The sequence below is a fragment of the Panthera tigris genome, chromosome D1 (assembly GCF_018350195.1).
Source record: "Panthera tigris isolate Pti1 chromosome D1, P.tigris_Pti1_mat1.1, whole genome shotgun sequence".
In the NCBI taxonomy this organism is placed as follows: domain Eukaryota; kingdom Metazoa; phylum Chordata; class Mammalia; order Carnivora; family Felidae; genus Panthera; species Panthera tigris.
The window spans coordinates 53,893,429-53,915,721 of record NC_056669.1 but is presented as its reverse complement, the minus strand read 5'-3'; the positions used below and the strand labels follow the sequence as shown (position 1 = coordinate 53,915,721).

Below are 22,293 nucleotides of genomic sequence, written 5' to 3'. Positions count from 1 at the left end.
TACTTTTGAGAGACAGAGACAGAGTGTGAGCAGGCAAGGGGCAGAGAGAGGGAGACACAGAATCTGAAGCAGGCTCCAGGCTCTGAGTTGTCGGCACAGAGCCTGATGCGGGGCTCGAACTCCCAAGCTGTGAGATCATGACCTGAGCTGAAGTCAGACGCTCAACCGACTGAGCCACCCAAGTGCTCCTGACCTGATTCTTGAAGGGTAAACAAGGGAACTTCCCAGGTAAACAAGGGAACTACCAGGGAAAGTGTGTGCATAGGCATAGAAGGGTGGGGGAAATGCTAGAGTAGAATCATAGAATCATGGGGCGGGGGGGGGGCTCCTGGGTGTCTTGGTTGAGCAACCAACTTTGGCTCAGGTCATGATCTCACAATTCATGGGTTTGAGCCCTGTGTCAAGCTCTGTGCTGACAGCTTCAGGCCTCAAGCCTGCTTTGGATTCTGTGTCTCCCTCTCTCTCTGCCCTTCCCGTTTGTGCCCTCTCTCTCTCTCTCTCTCTCTCTCTCAAAACTAATAAACATTAAAAAAAAATTTTTTTTTTAATCATGGGAAGAGCTCCTCAATTGGTCAGCAGTGTCTACAAACATTTATTTTCATAGGAGACTCTATCATATGGGTAGTTGGGGCTAGATGGACATGTAAGTCTCCTCCAAGCCGTAGATCCTATCACTTTGAGACTAATATGTAGACTTAAATCTTATTCATGGATTAAATTTTAAAGTCAGCACTTAAGATGAAAATTGCTTAGGGGCGCCCAGGTGGCTCAGTTGGTTGAGCGTCTGACTTTGGCTTAGGTCATGATCTTGCTGTCCGTGAGTTCGAGCCCTGCATCGGGCTCTGTGCTGACAGCTTGGAGCCTAGAGCCTGTTTCAGATTCTGTGTCTCCCTCTCTCTCTGCCCCTACCCACCTCATGCACGCGCGCTCTCTCTCTCTCTCTGCAAAAATAAATAAACTTAAAAAAAAAAAAAAAAGATGAAAATTGCTTAGAGTCAGATCCCTTCTAGAAGATCCCCTTAATGTTAGAACATATGTGTTATCTTCCATACAGGACAGATAAAGTAGTTCTTTTGCATTTAAGGTCCGTGTTGTATGAAGAATGCATATTGTACGTTTAAACACTAGAAACACACTTCATGAGACCAAAGTTTCACACTGGAAGCAGCAACTATGAAATTGAGATGGAAGGAATAACAGACGCATGACTGCCATCTCATGTTATGCTCTTTGAGTACAATGGCTGAATTACCATCACTATTTAAATAGTTCTTTTTTTTTCTAAAAACATATAGTTGAGGGGCGCCTGAGGTGGCTCAATCAGTTAAGTGTCTGACCTTTGATTTCGGTTCAAGTCATGATTTCATGGTTTGTGAGATCGAGTCCATGCTGGGCTCTACACTTGACAGTGTGGAGCCTGCTTGGGATTCTCTCTCTCCCTCTCTCTGCCCCTCCCCTGCTCATGCTCTCTCTCTCCAAATAAATAAACATCTAAAAATCGAACAAACAAAAACTATATAGTTGAATTCCCATAAGGTAAATGTCTCTATGGCTCCCTGTGTATATTCTACATAGAAGACATAGTCCCTTGGGGTCTAGTGTAGTTAACTCCCTCATATCTGTTCTACCCAAATGATTCACAACTAGTCATGTTTTAGTTTAAGAATGGGTCTGTGGATCTGTTAGGTTAAAGAAGAAGCTGCTGTGTATATTAGAAATCCCAAAATCTAGTGTCTTAAAGAAAATAGAAATATATTTCTCTTTTATTAGTGTGGCCCACCTAAACTGGGGGGGGGGGGCGGGCAGGGAGAACAGCTCTGGGGGAACTGCCAGGGGCCCATGTTTTTTTTTCCTCTGTGTTGCTCTACCATCTTCTAGAGCATTTGAATGTCGGAGTTCTAACTTGAAAGGAAGGTGAAAGAGAAGAAAAGCTCACACCTAATGTCTTAAGGCCCAAACCTAGATGTTGTCATTTCTTCTGCTCCTATTCCATTGAATTTTATATTGGTGAGAGCACAGTCACATTGCCATACCTGGCTGCAAGGGAAAACAGGAAGTGGAGTCTCTGGCTGGGCAGCTTCTTTTACCCAGAAGAGGTAGAATAGATTTTGAAAGAACTCGCAGTCTTGCCAGTAGGAGATGTGAGGGCAAGTGTAAGGGACATTTGGAAAATATTCCCACTCTTCGAAGTTAATGAAGAAGCATATTACTAGACCACCTATCTGTTTTTCATATTCTGATAATTTTATTTGTATAAAACCTGTTGCCTTTGCAATTCCATGTATTTTCTATTGTGCATTTAAAATTTTCATTTTGAGAATGGGGCTGTAGGCTTTGCCATATTGCCAGAGCAGGCTGTGTCACCAAAAACAAAAAACGAAACACAAATTTGCCTCTGCCCTGGTCGAGATAGGAAGACCATTTAAGAGGCTCTTAATTCAGGCAAATGATGATGAGAATGTGACTCAGGCAGTGTCCACAGGGGACAGATTGAAGAGATCCTTTAACCCTCACTCGCAGAATCTGCTTTTCTCAGCAACACAGCCAGATAACAGCATTGCCACTAACCATTTATTTCAGCAGGAGGAAATGCTTCCTTGAAAGCATAATTTAGGAATGTTTTCTTTTTAAACTTAACATAAAACAAGAGGAAATGTCCCAGCCATGTAAGATGCCACTCTGTCGTTTAGCCGGTATAATGGATATTATTATTATTAGCTGGACATTTCCCCACAATTAATAGCTTTCCCTCAAGAAAAAACAATAAGATTTTACAACCTCACATGGTGTGACGGAAAGCCTCTTAAAGAAGAGGAACAGAATCAGACACTCATGCAGGGAAGACAGCCTTGTGGTTTGCCCCAAGGGATTGGAAGAAGCGGAGGAGTCGCTGGTGGCAGGTTGAGGACACCTCAATAACAGACTGATGCTCCAATCACAGGCCTCTGCACAAAGCCGTGAGTAATCACCCACCAATGCCGGGATCCACAGGCTGTTGCAGAGTTATCTTTCACTGCTCTGTACGTGACACCCTGGGCCTGCAGTATTGCACACAGCAGCCACATTTGTCACTTGAGTTCCATTGATCCAGCAACTCTGATGGGTTGCGGCTGTCTTCAGTCTCTGAATCTCCCAAGGATTATGGTTTTGCACTTTTACTGACCTTTCACTTGATTTTGAGCAGTGGCCTTGTTTCCTTTTACTAGAATGTGAGCTCTTAGAGTCTGGGGATCATGATGCTCCTCAAAGTAGATGCAATTCTTTGTTAGATGAAGCAATCTTTCAATATTTCAGTTAAGTGCATTTACTTGAGGAAGGTGAAGCTCCCCAACCTGATTTGTAATTCTATTAAATATTTACCTTGGTTATTGCCCCAGAAGATTATTTTAAGTCCTGTATAGCATAACTGCAGTGCAGGGCGGTTCTAGGATTAATCAGAGCCATGGAACTAAAAACACATCTAATCCTTTTACATTTCTTTAAGAACTAATCATTGTAATCAAGTGAAAAAAATCCCTTTTTATCTTGCCTTTTAAAAATTTATGAACCGAAATAACTTTTACAAAAAAAGAATCTATTCTCCCCCAGTCTCCTCTGATCTTTGTGGAGAACCAGTGAAGCTGGAGGCAGAGGTACCGTTCAGAGCCACCTGGGCCCGAGGTCTGCATCCTCGCCCCAAATGAGGAATATACCCTTCCTGCCGACCAGTTTGGTTCACTCTTTGACATGCAGGTGTTCCAACTTTTCATAGTCCCTTAAATGTAAGCTCATACAGTCTTAAGTGTCAGCTCCTTAGAAAGATGCTGATGACTTAAGTCTGAATATAAAAGTGTAATAGTGAGACAGACTGGCTTCCTTGTCAGCCCTGGAACATTCACTGACGGGGTGAAGGATGTCAGCAGCACTTGCACACCCCGTAAGGAATCAAGAGCCATGGAGAAAGCCGGCAAAGATACACTGCATCTGGTTCCACTTGGTGTAGCCACTTGGCATCTGTTTTGTTTCCTTGGCTAACTAAATGAGGAAGCAGTGAGTTGTATGTGTGCCTATATGTGGTCTCTTCCTGCTAATCTATAACCTGCCTATACTACTACACTTAAAAAAAAAAATTTTGGGGTGCCTGGGTGGCTCAGTCGGTTAAGTGTCTGACTTTGACTCAGGTCGTAACTTCACGGTTCATGGGTTTGAGCCCTGCATCATGCTCTGTGCTGACAGCTCAGAGCCTAGAGCCTGCTTTGGATTCTGGGTCTCCCTCTCTCTTTTTGCCCCTCCCGTTGCTCTCTGTCTCTCTCTCTCACACAAATAATGTTTAAAAAATTTAAAAAAATATATGTATATATATGTATTCTGCAATTGTTACATGAAGTAACCTATAAATGTCTATTAGGACAAATTGATAGTGTTGCCCAAATTCTCCATTTCCTTATTGACTTTTTGTCTATTTGTTCTAGAATTACTGAGAGAGAGTTGTTAAAATTTCTAACTATGGTGGTGGTGTCTGTTTCTCCTCTTAGTTGTTATTTTTGTTTTACATTTTGTAGCTTTTTTACTAAGAGTATACAGATTTGGAGTTGTTATATTTTTGTTGATGAATTTGGCCTTTTAAGCATCATGATATGACACTGCTTATCTGTAGTAATATTTCTTAAGGTCGACTTAATCTGATATTAGTATAACCACACCACTTTTCTTACTGTGTGTTTATGTGTTTTTTCATCCTTATACTTTCAACCTGTGTTTTTTTATTTAAAGTGCATACCTTATAAGTAGTGTTTAGTTGGATCTTGCTTTTTAATCTAGACAATCTTTACCTTCAACTCTTTAGTCCACTTAATGTTATTATTGATATAGCTACGTTTTATTTTTTATGTTTATTTTTGAGAGAGAGAGAGAGAGAGAGAGAGCGAGCAGGAGAGGGGCAAAGAGAGGAGGAGACACAGAATCCAAAGCAGGCTCCAGGCTCTGAGCTGTCAGCACAGAGCCTAATGTGCAGCAGCCACCCAGGGGCACCGGTATAGCTATGTCTAAGTGTTTCAATTGTCATTTGTTTTTTGTTTGACCTCATGTTTCCCATTCCTTCCGGCGTTAATCAACTATTTGTTAAATATTCCATTCTGGGGATGTCTGGGTGGCTAAGTCGGTTAAGTGTCCAACTTTGACTCAGGTCATGACCTCATGATTCGTGGATTCGAGCCCCACATCAGGCTTTGCTGACAGCTCAGAGCCTGGAGCCTGCTTCGGATATGTGTCTCCCTCTCTCTGCCCCTCTGCCGCTCTCAACTCTCTCAAAAATGAATAAATGTTAAAAAAAATTTAGGGATGCCTGGGTGGCTTAGTTGGTAGGGTGTCCAACTTCAGCTCAGGTCATGATCTCATGGCTCATGAGTTCGAGCCCCGCATTGGGCTCTGTGCTGACAGCTCAGAGCCTGAAGCCTACTTCGGATTCTGTGTCTCCCTCTCTTTGCCCTTCCCCTGCTTATGCTCTCTCTCTCCTTCAAAAATAAACATTTAAAAATTTAAAAAAATTTTTTTAAATATTCCATTCTGTCTCTTCTGTGATTTTTCAGCTTCTGTTTGTGTGAGAGAGACAGAAACAGAAAGAGAGAGATTGCTCTAGGGAAGATTCAGGTTCACACTTAAACTAATAAATATTCTACCTGCAGTGAGCAACACAACTGTGTGTGGTCATTAGGCTTATTTCTTTCAAACTTCAAGAAAGTTGCTCCTTGGTTTATGGTATTCGAACAAAATGCATTAAACTGAAAGTTACACGTTTCAGTTCAAATCCCAGCTCCACCACCTAAAACTTGTGTCATCTTGGCCAATGTGTATATATTTTGCGAGCTTCAGTTTCCTTATCTATAAAATGAGAATGGGTGTTTTAGTGCTACTTTATAGGATGACTACATAGATCATGTGAAGTAATTTCTATAGCTGTATTATGAAAACTGTAACTATATAAACATATAGGATATTATTTCAGGATTTAATGAAAAGACTGATTTGCTCTCTTTATACCTTAAAAAATATATATAAAGTTCAATCCTATCTCTTCTATCATCTTTCTAAATTGAAAAACCTTTCTTTGGTACACTTGTCTTCATGATATTTTTGGCAGTTCTTTCCTTGTACCATCTCCAACTATGATTGGGTACCCCTTCCACAACCACTGCATCAAGGCATACTTCTTTCTGCTCATACTTTAAGACCCAATTAAAACAGCATGTCATTGATGACAACTTCCCACTCGTATTTATTCCCTCTCTTCTGATATCCTCTCAACTCTATCTATTTATCTTATCCTACTGTAACTACTTCCACACATTCACTAACTTTGCCTGACTAAAACTCCTCCATTAACTATTTGGTTCATCTCAGTATTTCCAATGTTGAGTGTAGAGCCTGGTGCAGAGTAAGTGTGCAGTAAATACCTGTTGACTGAATGAAAGGATAGACAACTCAGGGAAGGACGGCTTTGGTCACTGATCTTCAGTGCTGAGAGTGTCATCCCTGTGAAGATACAGAATACGTGAAGCCCAGTAATTGTGCTCGTATTTATCAAACTCCCACTGTCCCATTTGCTGATGTGGAAGCAGTTCAGAAGCCACCATCCTTTAATGTTGGATTAATGTCACTAAACATCTTACCTTAAATATCCCTGGGAAACTCTGGGAAGACTTTATGTAGTGATGGGTTTTAAAGCATCAATGTAAGTTTTCCATAAGTGGGAAAGGAGCTCAGAAAAAGGTAAATTCTCTTGAAGTCTTTCCACAGTCCAAATTTTGGCCTAGTGTGCAAGTGCTTTCTTCTCCTACCCCCCTCTTTCCACCCTCACCTGTGACACACCAGTCATACTGAATGACGTTTAGTTCTCCATGTTTTTGTTTCCTCTGAGCCTTTGTACATGCTATTCCCTCCACTTAGAATGCTTTGTTCCACTGATTTCCTGTTACCTGGCTAATTCTTGTGTGTCGTGTAGGTCTCAGCTTACATGTTACCTCCTCTGGGATGCCTTCAGTGACCACTTGTCCCGACTCCCCAAGTCTGAATTAGGTGCTCTTTCTCTATGTTCTCACAACACCCTGAACTAACTTCCTTTAGCACTGATAAAAGTATTGAAATTTCTTTTTATTCTTCTATATTTTTCACTAGACTTAGCATTGAATCTTCTATTATTCCGAGGGCCCTGAATGATGCTTGGCACAGAATAAACCTCAGTAAACATTTTCTCAATAAATTAATGGATGAATGAATGAATCCCACAAGAATCCCAACTGCAAAGAAAGCTTAAAATAACAGGTAGCTGGTATACTTTCTCTTTCCATATCCAGCATTCTCCTGGTGTGCAGCCTGCAGATGTGGAGGAAGTTGTTAAGAAGGGTGTGCAGACTCTTGTGATTGGCCGAGGGATGAGTGAGGCCTTGAAGGTAGGTATTGGTGAGCACAGCATTCCTGAGGACAGCTGGTGACCTCTTGGACCATTACCTTAGAAATATGTCCTTCTTGGGGCGCCTGGGTGGCTCAGTTGGTTAAGCGTCCCACTTCGGCTCAGGTGATGATCTCACCGTTCGTGGGTTCAAGCCCTGCGTCTGGTTCTGTGCTGACAGCTCAGAGCCTGGAGCCTGCTTCTGATTCTGTGTCAGCCTCTCTGCCCCTGCCCTGCTTATGCACTCTCTTTCAAAAATATAATAAAGGTTAAAAAAAAAAAAAAAAAGTCCTTCTTGGGAGCTCATCTCAATATATCATGCACCCTCATTTTGCTGAGTCAGGAGTGGCCTAGGATAAAATAATGGATGTTAGTACTCTTCCTCATCAGGGTTGGACTCTCCAGTCTCAACCTAAGCCTAGGCCTGTGTTGTTTCAACTATTTTTCAGAAATTCTTCACTCCTGGAATTCTCAAGCTCGATAGCTATCAATATTCAGTTCTTTAGATTTCATAGTACTTCACTTTTTTATTACATGACATTTTTATAACACTTTCTATTCTTTCCTTGAACACAATCAAATTATGCCTTTTTTCCCTTTCAGAAAAAAAAATTTATTTTTATTGTACTTAAAGAAATAATACATGCTTATAGCAAAACAGGAGATGCAGAAACGTTGAAGTAGAAAAGTGAGAGCTCCCCACCCCGGTTTGTACATGTAATGTATACTGCTCCAGGTCTCTATGTAGCTGCAAATACATACTCTTACACATACAGATATACACGTACACACTTATAATCATTTTTTACATCAACAGGATCACATTGTACATATTGTTCTGTAACTTCCTACTGATGTTTTTACATTGTGGACAGCCTTTCACAGAAGTATATAGAGATCCACCTCATTCTTTCCTTTAGACAGATGTCCTAAAATACAGTTCCCTACTGATAAAGCTGCGATTCATTTATATTTTTTGTTTAACCTAGTTTTTTTCCCATTAAAATAATTCCTTTCTACAGGCTACTGTTATTTTAGAGTTATTCAAACATATAAAAAATATAGGGTGTTTAAAAAATATTTCAGAACTCTTTGAGGCAGAGTCTAAATAAAATCTCCTTAAAATACTCAGCACAAGCCAGTTAAGAAAATATCCAATAATAGCTGCCACTATTGAGAATCTTTTATATAAATTAATTTACATTTATTCAGTGCCTTCTATGGGTCAGACACTATTCTAGGCACTGGAGACAACACGAAAAATGAGACAAACAAGGTTCATGGCCCTCTTGGAAATTAAAACAGTAGATAATTTCACATCGTAACAAATGTTGTGAAGAAAATAGTGACTTCTGAGGGGCTGCTCTAAATGCAGGAGTCAGGAAGGGCCTTTCTGAGGAGACATTTGAGCTGCCGTGTACATACAGTAGTTAACTCCATGCTCACACCACCCTGTGATGTTAGAGTTATTCCCATTTTTTTTTTAAATTTTTTTTTAACATTTATTTATTTTTGAGACAGAGAGAGACAGAGCATGAACAGGGGAGGGGCAGAGAGAGAGGGAGACACAGAATCTGAAACAGGCTCCAGGCTCTGAGCGGTCAGCACAGAGCCCGATGCGGGGCTCGAACTCACGGACCGTGAGATCATGACCTGAACCGAAGTCGGACACTTAACCGACCGAGCCACCCAGGCGCCCCGAGTTATTCCCATTTTATAGCAGAAGAAACTGGGGTTGAGAAACTTTAAACAGCTCGCCTACAGCCACTTGGTGGGTACATGGCAAAGTTAGACTTTAGACTCTGGTTGGACTAACTCAAACATTCAACATTTACATGCTAGACATTTTACATACCTTAGCTGAATTAATTTTCATACCAGCCCTGTAACTAGGTATTATTATCCCTATTTACAGACATGGAAACCAAGGGTCAGAGAACTGAATTCACTTACCCAAGGTCACACTGCTAGTAACACTTAAATCCAAGACTGTCTGACTCCAGAATCCATACTCTTTCCATTTCCACTTCACCGGAGCTTTGTACATGCAGGATACTTTCAATCAACTTCTTAGAAGCCTTACTGACTCCTTGGGGCTCACTGCCAAATTTTCGACTGGTAAATGCTGGGTGACAGTTGTCATTGTCCAATTCTGTAGAGAGCACTTGCCTCATGGCAGGAAAGGAAACCCTGGAGAGCCTTTCCCTGGACTCACTCATCTCTTTCCCTCTTCCCAGGTGCCTCCGTCAACTGTGGAGTACCTTGAGAAACAAGGCATTGATGTGCGGGTCCTCCAGACAGAGCAGGCAGTGAAGGAGTATAATGCCTTGGCTGCCCGAGGAATCAGGGTGGGAGGGGTCTTCCATTCCACGTGCTGATGGAGCCTTAAGGAGAATAAATCACTAAGCCACAATGCCTCTGACTATCACTCTTACCACTCTCATCAACCTCCCCAAGCATTTTTCAACAGCTGCTCATGCCCAGTGCTGGGCTAGGGTTTGGGATGCATGGATGACTAAGGCAAGGTCCCATTCTGGGGGGAACTGAAAAGGGAGAAGACAGATATATACCAAAGTTTAATAATACAGTAAATGTTAGGCCAGAAATATGAGAAAATAAAGGCAAAAATAAAGCCTTCTGCTTTGAAGGCCAAAGAAAAGTTTCAGTGCATTAAAATTACATTGCGATTGATGCTTTGGAATGTTTAACCATTAATTCAACCAATTTTTACTGAGTACTTTATATGTCAGGCATTGCTAGAGGCTCCAGAGAAACAGCAATAAAAGTCTTATCCTCACAAAGCTTATATTCTAGTGGGGAAAATAAACAATAAATTCCATAATGAAAGCAGAACCTGTTATGAAGAAAAATAAAGCAGGATAAGAAGATGAAGAGTAGTGAAGGCTATTTCAGATACGTGGTCAGGAAAAGTCTCTGTGCAGATGACGTAGGAGCAGAACCCTGAGTGAAGTGGCAGAACATTTCTGTAATAGTAACAGTAAAAGGAGCAACATCCTGATACTAGGGATCTAGGTCATCTGTCTTACTAGCTAAACCTCACCTTCCCTTGCTACGAAATGATGGGGCTGGACTAGACCACCATGGATAGTCTTTGTTCTGTTAAATGCCACATGTCCTTTGTGAAGCCTTAGAAGAGACTGATGAACTATAATAAATTATCACCATCTCATTAGTTTTCATTCCTCCCCCTCTTTAAAGAGTTAGGAGTATGGGCTTTGGTGTCAAATAGCCTTGACTTTGAACTGTGGTTTCCTGCCACTCATTGGTTGGGCATTTATTTAATCTCTTAAGAGTTTCACTGTTCTCATCTGTCAGATAGGGATAATAATTAGTACCTGGAGTGATTTTGTAGGTATTAAATGGGGTGATTCATACCATGTCTTAGCATACTGCTTGGCACGTAGTAAGAACTCAATAAATTGAAGCCATTGTTGTCATTGTATTTTGATTAATAGGTGTGGTGTGTAAAGTCAACGTTTCTTTTTATGGTTCATAACATAGCAGCTTATTTCATAGATCTGTAGGATGTTGAAGCCCAAAGGAACTATCTACTCCTATTTATTCATTCTCTTTCAGGCCCATTTACTAAGAGGCTCTTACTGAGACTGATTTTCATATGACCAGTTATTGCTGGGCCCTAGAATAAATTCTAATTCTTGCCCTCAGGAGTTCTGTGGGAGAGACAAATCTACAGATAATGATGATACAGGTGTTAATGTTATAATAGTTACAAGGTCTAATGGTGACCTAAAGGATGGCCTAATCATACCAGAATGGAAGGGAAAGTAAGGAAGACATCACTAAGAACAGGACACAAGCTGAGTCTTAAAGAACAGGTGTTCATCTATTCGCTGAACATTTGGCAAATTTTAAACATTTACTAGGTCAAGTGTCTATCACAGCCACAATAAAATACAATTGTCCCACCTCAGCCCTTGTTGAAGCCACGACCCCAGAAAGCTGGGTTTTGCTCCATGTGAGCCTGTCACCTGCTTGGCCCAGTTGGATATCTGACTGGGCAGCCAATCCACAGACCCAACAGCAACTTAAGATGTGGCTTGGCAAGAAAAGGGGAGCTAAGACTACTAGAATGGAAAGTGAAGGAACCTCTCCAAGTTTGCCCAGCAAGGAAGTGGCAGTGTTCTCACTGTGCATCTGCGCACAGAGTAGTTGGAAGAAACAGACGTTAAATACAGAGTGATGGTATCAATGTTGCAAACTGGCACAAAGCTACCTAGACACCTGTTTTGTCTCCGAGTCATCAGATTAGAACCCAATGCTGTGTCTTGATCTCTACTACACACCACCTTAAAAGGTCCATGGGAGTGGGATGCCTCACTGGCTCAGTCGGTAGAGCAGGCAACTCTTGATCTCAGGGTCGTGAGTTGAAACACCACACTGGATGAGAGCTTACTTAAAAGGGGGGGGGGGAGGGCATGGGGTGAGATCCTCACAGACCTGACTTAGCCTGGAGGTCTGAGGAAGTCCTGCTCAGTGTCCTTCCTGCCACCAGCAATTTGACAGATACAGGATCTTTCTAGGTCTCAGTTCACTCAGCTCAAAAAAGCCAGGCAGCTATACGGCTAGAGGGTGTTTGATAAAATTCAGACTGTTTCTCTATCGATGCAATCAACTTTTTTGTTTTTAAGTGGAATGTAAAGTGAGACATCTCTAGTGGGTGTTGCATTAGGTGTGGGTGTAATCAGTGTTCCTGAGTTGTCTCCACATTAGAGAGAACTTAGTACAATCTTCTTGGAGACAGAAGTATCTGGCAGTGACATTATTAAACTTTGTATAGAACCTGGTAATAAACAGCTCTATTTCTGAATCTGTTCTCCATGGTCATTGCTGGAAATGTGCAGAACCTGGAGAAAAGCTATTTTTCCACGTGACACTATACTTGGTCCCATGTCTTAATCATTAAGCCCTTTGATTTGATTTGTAGGCAGCACAGCCCTCCCTCTGCCCACACTTAATTTCTTCTAGCTTGAGTGGTTCCTAAGACGAGAAGTCTGCCAAGTGCTTTCTGGGTACCCTGTAATTCTGTTTGCAGAAGTCAATCGTGTCAAAGCCAAATATAAAGTCCTTTCGGAAACACGAATCCCAGGGCTGGCTTTTGCAGGCATGCCATGGTACTGCTAAGTTTGCTCTGGAATCATATTCATTCTTCCCCTGCCTGGTATGTGCCAGTAGCTGTGCCGGGGATACAACAGATGTTCTCACTGTGCATCTACGCACAGAGTAGTTGGAAGAAACAGACATTAAATACAGAGTGATGGTACCAATGTTGCAAACTGGCACAAATCTACCTAGACACCTATTTTGTCTCAGAGTCATTTTAACATTAATTTTTAATGGCTTTTTTTTTTTACATGAAAATGCAGATTTCTGGCTTTTCTGGAAGAACTGGAAGATCTTATGCGCCCAGGCCCACACTTACAAACCACTAAGTAGAACTGAATGACAACTGTCTTCTGACAGAAGCTATGCTCTGACTGAAGAGAACTGAAGTCTATTATCTTCCTCCAGGCTGCATGACTCCTTTTCCCCTGCCTACCTTCTTTAGAGGTTTCCATTTGTGAGGCTGAAATAAATACTTAAATAAATATCCTTAAAGAACATATAGAAGGCTGTCGGAACACAGAGGCCATGCGCCAAGCCCACAGGAGACACAAGACAGGCTCCAGAATGAGGCTCAGTTCTGGAGAATGAGAAGGAACCAAAGGAGACAATTTGAGGATATATTCTGGGGCTCAGCAGGTCCAAAGGTCTGAGACAAAACAGCATGATGAATGTTGGCAAGAACTACAGACCTCCTCTATAGCCAGAGAAGTACAAGAATGTGTTGCAAAGGCAGTATGAGGCTGGAGAGCAGGGGAGGGGCATGAAGAGCCTTCGGGGACAGAACTTTAGACTTTATCCTGGGACAGAAGTGGGCCACTTGAGAGGGACTTAAGCAGGGGAAGGGCATGAGCAGATCTGGGTTTTAGAAAGATCACTCTGGTAGCTGTATGAAGACTGAACTGAAGGGGCAAGGTTTGAGGCAAACCTTTAGGAAGCTAATGCCCCATTTTAGGGGAGATGATGGTGGCCTGCACTAGGACAGAAACTGAGTATGAGAAGGGAATTGAGTCAAGAAACATCTAAGCAGAATTTAAAGGACTTGATGGCTATGTTTACATGAGGGGTGAGGAGGAAGTCCAATGTGACACCTAGGTTTCTAGCTTTGCCTGCTGGGTGCAAGTGAGACTGCTTACAAAGCACAATAGACCCATTATGGAAACCATATTCACTAAGAATCAGGAGGCCTGGGTTCCAGCCGTGGCTTCACCATGGATTCTCTCTGGGCTTGTACATTCACTTCTAAAATGAAGGTGCCACACCAGAGTGATCTTTATACCCCCTTCAGGTCTTTATAATATAAGGTCATTTTTTTCACTTCATTCAAAGTGTGGAAACAGATGCAGAAAAAACAAGATTCTCATATTCCACAGAACCTGATAATTCAGGGTAAAAGGAATTTAAAAGGTTGGACCCAATCTCTCATATGATACTTGAATTCCTTTGCAATAAACTTGTTAGGAGCTTGTTCAACCTCTGCTTGAACACATCCAACATGGACATTTTCTTATCTCCTAATGTATCCCATTTAATTCTCACCTACCTTTTAAAAACTTATCTTAATACTAAGCCATAATCTGCCCCTTAGTGTATCTCCACCTTTGGTGCAAAACATACTATATTCTGGGTATTAAGACCTAGGATAAAGTCCTAGCTTTGCCCCTTAGGAGAAAAACATAATCTCAAAACCTCAGTTTCTACACCTGTAAAATGGGAGATAACCTGAAAGGATTTTTATAGCAGGGGTACTAGATCTGAAAAGGATGCAGCACAGCCTTCTTCCAGGAGGCTTTCTAAAGCTATAGCATGAGGGGCTCAGTTGGCAGCCATGGGCTTCATTGTTTTCATCTACACTCCAACCTAGCAATCATCATTAGATGCCTGGGTAAGGACTGTGCTGTGATTCGGCCTAGCTCCCAGCTTCATTTTGTCACCAGGGACAGCACTTTTGCCAGGGTATCTTGTTGACACAGAAGAGCCCACTGATGGCACATCCTTAAGATATACAAAACAAGCAAGTACACTAGAAAAGGCAGCGCTGTGAAGATCTTTCTTCCCTTAGTCCCACTCTAGCAGGTAAGACGTTCTGGAGCCAGACTACCTGGGTTCAAACCCCAGCTCTATCGTTTATTAGTTGTGTGACTGAGGCCAAGTTACTAATTCTCTGAACTCCAACTCCCTTGCTTGTAAAACAAAGATGATAGTATAACTATTCAGAGGGTGGTCGTGAGGATTACAGGAGTTAATTCATGCAAAGGGTTTACAACACTGCTGGGCACAAGTCAAGTGCATTAAAGCAAAAGCCAAACATGCTTGAATTAAAATTCCAGCTTCACCTGAGTAATCCTATAATCTTCCTATTATTTTTATAAGTTTTCCACGTACCAAATACGATCAAGATTGGCTACAGATTCAGATTCTACCAAGCATTATTTGATTGAACCCATTCAACAGCATTTAAGGTATAATTATCTCTATTTTATAGACGAGGAAACAGAGGCATAGAGAGCTTAAGATCTGAAGGCTTTTTCCATATACTTTCCCTGAGCTGGTACAGCCTAGGCCTTTGGAATCATCTTGGATTTGAATGAATACAGGCTTTACTACTTACTGTACAGGTTTCCTCCCAAGACTCCTCACTCTAAAGTCTCTGGAAGACTCAGTTGGCTGCAGCAAGGATTAAATGACAGGTAAAGTAGCACAGCCCTCACACAGTTAACATCTCTGGTGCACTTACTGTTCTTACACCCCAGCTACACCCTTAACTCACACGCAGCTCCAACTGGAGTCATCAAAGATGTAGTGTGTAGTGGGAGAGGACTTTATTTCTTACACTGGATCCCTCTTTTCCATAATCCTTGTTTTTCCTAAAATATGGCCCTTATGCATTATTTTGGTTCTTAGGGTAATGACAGGCAAGATCAAGAATCTCCCTCAGGGATGAAAATGATTCATTCTCTAGCTACTCCTTCAGTCCTTGGCACAGCTACTGCCTGAGTTGGGAAAAGAGCTTCTCAGCAAGATAGCGACGTCTAAGGCCATTCAGGAACTGTCGATGGTGAAAAAGCACACCTGTGAAAGGAGTGGGCCCTAGCAAACAGACTACTGATGTAAGAAACAAGATTATGCTCTAATAAGCAAGTTTTTGGAGGTGCCTAGAAAATTACATCTTTGTTTCATACTTGAAGAATGTAACCATGTGATATAAATGTTGAACCTATTAGCCACATAATTTTTTAAGGACCAGGAACTGGAACACCTAGGTGTTTTCCCAACTTTATTGGAGGTATGAGGGGACAGGGAAGGAGGAGGTGTAGATTTGAAGGTTTTTGGATTTTTAATGCGAAATAATTTATCCTGTATTTGATACTAGACAAGACTAAAAGGGTCATGTCCTCCTTATGCCCTTACGCCATTTCCAGGTGAAGTGCTCTAGGCTTCCGCCTCACTCTGATAGCTAAGAAGGGCCTTCCAGCCTCGGCTCTAAAACCCGCTTGTGCCTCAGCGCCTTGCAGGTTTGGGCATTATGTAAACTTTCACAGACTTGCTGAAGGGGATGGTGCCCTCGATGCTGGTCTCCACCTGGGATGACACCTCACCACCCTCAATCCAGGGGGACTTTGGAATGCGGGAACTGGAGTTGTAGGCCAGCAGCAGCCTGACTTCCACCTGGCATGGTTCTGGAAAAAAAAGACAAAAGAAATCCTCTATGAGGGCAACTGCTAGGAACTGGGATGAAATGTCAAATAAAAGCAACATCAAAGATGGAAGCAATAGGGTTTCTAAACATTTCTTCATCTGCCCTCATCCCTTCCCCCTCACCAAACAAAGACACTTTCCCAGCTTGAATCCTGTGAGGCTGAGCCCGAGCCTGCAGATGTGCGGCTTCTCCGCCACATCTCTGTGGGCTCCCTGCAGTTCAGATCCATGGTGGATCAGAAGGGAGCTAAAAACGGAGGCCTTCTAGCCTTAAGAGAGGGCCAAACGGGCCTACATATGGCTGATTCTCATGCCCAGATAACCGTGCTCTTCCTGTGTGGCTCGGGCACGAAGGCTGCAGGTATCACAGACTCTACCATCTTAGTGGAGAAGCGGCCCTGATTAGCAAACACTTCTGGCAAAAAATTCTCACCAGTGACCAAGAACATGTTTCAGGGACCTAAAATCACGCCATTAAACCTTTCATTCTTTAAATGACATGACATTATGGCACTGATCTTGTGTCTGCATGTGGCAGGCCCCAGTAAGAGTGAGTAATCCCTCCCTCAAGTTGCTGACTGTTGGAGACAGAGACAGTTACAATGGAGCACAGCACTCTAATCAAGTCTGTAAGAAGAATGAGGAAGGAGCCCAGGAAGGCGTTGGAAGAGAATACCTGCTCTGCGCCAAGCACATCACCTGAAGAGTATGCACCCCGCCACACCATGAAAGACTGTCACAATCCCCAAAAAGTCTCAAGGCTCTGAGAGGTTCTAAGTGACTGCACAAATCCACACCGTTGACAGAATTTGAGCCCAGTTCATAAACTGAAGCAATTAATCTCTTAACCATGTGGTCTCTATAAAGGAGGGGGAGAGAATTTCCGGAAAAACTTAAAGACCATTGCAAAGGGCCAGGAATAGAATAAACTTGGGAGGAAAATGTGCAAGTGTTGAAGATGAGCCCAATGCCTAGATATATAGGGGACGAGAATGAGGGCTGGAGGGATCTAAGTGAACAAGGGCAGAGGTCCCAGGACTTCTCAATGCCCCCCACCCCAGGCCTCTTCCTAATCACGTCCTGACTTCTCTCTAGGGACGAGAGCAGAGACTGAATTGCTTTTCTCCAGCCAGAGCAAACTAGCCAGACCAAGAGAGCAGCCCTGGCACCACCACTTACCAGCTACTGGTATGGACACCATCATGTAATGAGGGGCCTGACAGCAGCCTGGGTATAACTGTAATGAAGCCAGTGCTGCTCTCCAGCATCAGGCTCAAGTATCAGCTCTCCCGCTACATATGATCCCCTCTTTAGGTCCCAGATGGCTGTTGCCAACCACCAACCACAACCTAGCCCTGATTCTCACAGCACTTTCAGCCAAATCCTGGGGAGGTCAGAGGACTCAACCCCACCTGTTCGTTATGCCTTCCCTCACCTGCATGTGGTAAGAATGGCAATTCCAGCCATTGCCATCAGAGGAGAGGAGAGGGGAGAGACAACAAGAGGAGACAATAGGAGAAAGGAACAAAAGATCATGTGGGACAAACCATGTAATCTATTCATCATGCCTGAAAGATCTCTAATGAGGTATGCATTCTTGCTTCCATCTTACAGATGAAGAAAATAAGACAGAGAGGTAAAATAACTTTCTCAGGATCACTGAGCAAGGGAGGCAGAATCTGGAACCTGGTTGGCGTGACTCAAAGCTTCTGACATGGCAGACTCCTGCCTCCCGGAGGAGAGGCCCCTGGTACAGAGCTGCTGAAGGCCTGCATGGAGGAACACCCACCAGCACCAGGCTCTATCTCCTGGATTAGGAGAAAGAAGGCACAGGTGCATTCAGAAGGAGAACATGTTTCACTTTGGTGTCCCAGGTCGGAAGGGATTTGGTAGTTAGGAAATGTGAGTGCCAGCCTCAGTGCCACCGCTGACCAGCTATGTGGACCTCCATTTATGCATGTATAAAATGAAAAACAGGACACTAAATTCCCCAACTTGGTCTAAGGATTAAATGAATTTTAATGGCATATTGAAAATCCTGTATTCAATTTTCATTATTTGTTGAGCACTTACTACCTTCCAGGCTCAAAGGACACATGATACAGAGGCATCAGAGATACAGAGGTCAAGATGATTAACAAGTTCTCTGCTCTTGTGGTGCCTTCATGCTAATGGGAAAGTCAGTAACAAATTAAATGGGAGAATTCCCAACATTAGTTAGCACTACGCTGAGAATTAAAAAAGAGGTTTGTAATAGCAGTCTCTCAAAGGGGGCGATCCTGAATGAATTATAATTCTTCAGGCTCAGGACAGCTTGGTAGCCCTAGTTCGGGCAATGACTTACTGTGTGACCAGGGCAAGTTGGTAGGCCCCTCTAAGAACTCTGAGGCTCTTCTGAGATCTAGCATGCTGTGGTTTGCCTCTCTGAGCTGTGGGCCTTCCAAAACAATACTGTCCCATGGCCTATCTTTCTAGCTATCAAGTCTAGGATCCCTTTATGAGAAGAGATTAGAATAAGAAATTCTCTACCTTCCTGTGGTGGCTAATAGTGCAGAACATTCCAGGCAGCAAGGATATGAAATGAGGGATGCTCAGGGAGGAAGATCCCGGGTAAAGCATTGCCGGATGCCCCCTAAATTGGGCCAGGCCCAGGGTCACTGACTAGATCCCCAAAGGGGCTGCCATGATATTCAAGAGCACTACTTCCTCTTTGTGAAAACTTTATTATGTCATTTATACCCACCTAACACCCCTGACAGAGGGAAACCAATAATAAGGGCATTAAGTCACTCCTGTAAGTAATATAGAGAAAGAAAAGTCTAGAAAGCAACCACTTAAGTCTAAAATAAACCAAATTTGGTGTCATGAAACACCTTCCCCAATAACAACCATGCTTCTGAATCATCTTCAATGATTGAGAAAATACCAGTGAGGCCAATTCTCCCCCCACATTTTAGGTTCTGTAGGCCGAGTCTCTTTTTCCAGTTTCTAAAGCAGCCTTACAGGCTTGAAATGTAATGTCCCATGCACTTGTATTCTTCCATTTTATTCTTAAGAATTTTTAAAGTTACTTACGTAACCTCCCTATCTTTTCACAAATTATTAAATTATTACATTAAACCAGCCCATGTGGGAGGGGAGGGCAGTAATAGTTTACTTGTTTGGGGGGAAATGAACTAAATGGTTCATATACAAAGACAGAATGATTTTAATTTGGGGTAAGAAACATGAAACTGTTTCATTTCTAGACAGAGCAATCGTCAGAACCTCCTAGGTTGAGAATTATCATTTTCATTTGGAAGGCGAGGAAATGGATTCAGAAGGTAGAGTGGCTTGTCCAAGGCTATGCAGCAAGTCAGTAGGAGAATTAGGACAAGAAAATAGTATGCTGGCATCCAGCCGAGGTCTCTTTCCAGGAGATTCCATTCTATTGTAATCTCCTGTATACTTTCTGACAAAATCTTGTGCCGCAAGCAATCAAAGCAATGCAGCAAATTAGTCTAAATGCAGCCAGTTTAAGCTTTCAAACTCCTTAAGAAACTAAGTACAGTCCTCAGCAGGCCTGACTAAACCATGTATTTCTCAAAGTGCAAAAAAACAAATGCCTCAAGGTAAGTGTCATCCCCAGGAGCATATTCTCCTGTCCACCTTGGCCCACTGACCCCTTACCTGTCCAGGCAGTGTGGGAGAGGTACACCTGAGTGATAAGCCGGTGGCGCCCTGGGCCAGGATTCCGGAAGTCTGCTGGCTTAGGATGAATCATCTGAGCCTGGCCATCTGGATATAAGACCTAAGAAATGAGAGAAGTGAGAAAAAGAAATAGAAGAGCCATGAATTTTCAACAAAACTGCAGTGTCTGTTGTGAACCCCAAAATAGGAGGGAAAGAAGATACCAGCTTTCATTAAAAACTGTTCTAGGAGTGGGAGGTAACGCTGTTGAGATTCCTGTACTCTCTGCCCCAGCACAAAGCAGTATTTGATAAATGTTTCCTGAATTCATGGTGAAGAAGTGATAGGAATATAGTGCCTCTATTCAGTACAAGAATAGGCAAAAGTACTAATGTTAGTGTGAAAAGCCTTCCCAGACACCCCCATCTGGGTGACTTGCTCCCTGCCTGGCTCTGAATCGCATCACAGGCCAGCACCCACCACCAACCACCAACCATTTAGAATAATTTTGTGACTGCATTTTCTCCACGAGATTATAAGCAGCTAGGAAGCTCTTTCTATAGCTCTGTCAACAAAGGGTCTGCTCTGTTAAAAAACAAAATTCAACCACATGAGTTTGAAGATCTAATTGGCTTTACTGAGTATCGAGCAAGTAGAGAAATGTTCCCAGGAGTCGTCCAAAATGGAAAGGACACATTCCTGGAATGGGTCGAAACTGTAATTAAGTCTTGGTTTCCTGTTGTGGGGGTCAAATGGCTCCAATTTGGGCTGTCTTTTTTTTTTTTTTTTTTTTTTTTCTTTGTTAACAGCTCAAATCACTGGCTAGTTCTCAAATCTCACACATGGCCAGAGCCTCGTCCTCACTATCGTAGGGGAGCCTCACAGCTATCTCTGCAGAGGGCCCCTCACACTGCACGGTGTACAAACGAACTACACGAACAAATACAGCTGATCCTAGAACCACATGGCCTGGACTACGGAAATCTACTGATAAGGACAAAGTAGGGAACTACACAGGTCTTTCAACTATGCAACTCTGGTCCCATAATGAAAAAGGACGTCAGCTACCTACATTTTTTACCCCAAACTTTCTCATCAATTCAGTTCTTCTTTCCAACCTATCTCTTAACTTAGACAAAAGACCCAGAAGGCAAAGCATCTCCTGACAGGAACCAAAACTACCCCCTCAAGCAGTAATGACTGCACTGAGCCAGCAAGACCCCACATGATTGGCCCAAGGACAAGGAGTGAGGACCTTCACTGCCCACCTGCATGTACCCACCCACCTTGTCCACATTTTCCTTCTATAAACCTGGAAGTATTCTCAGCACTATGGAGACAGTCTTGGAGACATTAGCCTGCTGTCTTCCCAGTGAAATAATTTCAGTGAATTTCGTCCCTGAAATAAACTGCTGTCTTGTTTCACTACCACCTGTCTCTCGGCCTTTGGATTTTGCCAACAGCTAGTGACTGAACCTGGTCTGCTTGGGACCCCCCAAACCAGGTCCTCTTGCAATAATCTCCTCTCATCTGTCCAAAACAGAAAAAGTGCTGGTCTGGACAGCACGTTCCTACCATCAGAGCTGTCCTGCAAATAGACAGTGAGCTCCCCACCTGTAAAGGCTTCTAAACAGTTTGGCCATGCACTTGGTGGGGTGGCTCTGGACATTTTCTAGTAAAGTCTAGCAGATGACCCTTAAATAATCTGCCTGTAATTTCATTTATGCTTAGTTGACCACTGAACTTTTTTCAGGGATAAATGTGAAACAGTAGTTCTCAACCCTAGCTCCACATTAGAATCATATAAGAGTTCTCAAAAAAAAAAACAAAAAAAAAAAAACTGGTATAGTCATGGGGCCTACCTTCTGGATTCTGATTTAACTGGTGTAGGCTGAGGCCTGTGCATCATTACTTTTTAATGTTTTCTGAGTAACTCTAAAGTGGAGGTAGAATAGAAAACCACTAATGTGGGGAAAAAAAAAACACAACCAAAAATGTGCAGCATCAACTCAGAATTAGTTCTCCGTACATCTTACGATTTATAATAAAGAATTCCTTAATGAAAAAAAAAAAAAAAAAAAAAAAAAAAAAAAAAAAAAAGGATTCCTGCTGGGAAGCCAGAGTTTTTTTTCCCCCCTCTACTGTCACCACAGGCAAATCTTCAGGGCCTGACTCATTCTTACCTCTTCCAGAAGCTTTCCCTGCTGGCTCCAGGCTATTCTGTCCTCAGATTGTACTCACTTACTGTCAGTGCTTGTGTCCCTACTTTTATTCATATCCCTTATGCCTAGAATACCTCCTTCAGCCCCTATCCTTTGCTCTTACTCATCCTTTCAGACCTCATCCATGCATGAGTG

The 22,293-nt window shown here is 42.6% G+C and overlaps 2 protein-coding genes across 7 annotated transcripts in view; one reads left to right on the top strand and one right to left on the bottom strand.

The window, feature by feature from the left end:
* The window catches only part of AAMDC (adipogenesis associated Mth938 domain containing), a 31,472-nt gene extending 21,631 nt beyond the window's left edge, over positions 1–9,841 (top strand). For 5 of the 6 annotated variants that reach the window (XM_042957321.1, XM_007078953.3, XM_042957320.1 and 2 more), the window contains exons 3-4: positions 7,332–7,427; positions 9,664–9,841. In XM_042957321.1, coding sequence (XP_042813255.1) covers positions 7,332–7,427; positions 9,664–9,804 — 237 coding nt within the window. In that variant the 3' untranslated portion in view covers positions 9,805–9,841. The remainder of the gene's footprint in view (positions 1–7,331; positions 7,428–9,663) is intronic. The other variant, NM_001290615.1, reaches the window with a different exon arrangement.
* Positions 9,842–10,329: 488 nt separating this feature from the next.
* The window catches only part of INTS4 (integrator complex subunit 4), a 124,378-nt gene continuing 112,414 nt past the window's right edge, over positions 10,330–22,293 (bottom strand). Inside the window, exons 22-23 of the mRNA XM_007079053.2 lie at positions 19,937–20,057; positions 10,330–16,248 (exon numbers count right to left, since the gene is read on the bottom strand). Coding sequence (XP_007079115.2) covers positions 16,070–16,248; positions 19,937–20,057 — 300 coding nt within the window. The 3' untranslated portion in view covers positions 10,330–16,069. The remainder of the gene's footprint in view (positions 16,249–19,936; positions 20,058–22,293) is intronic.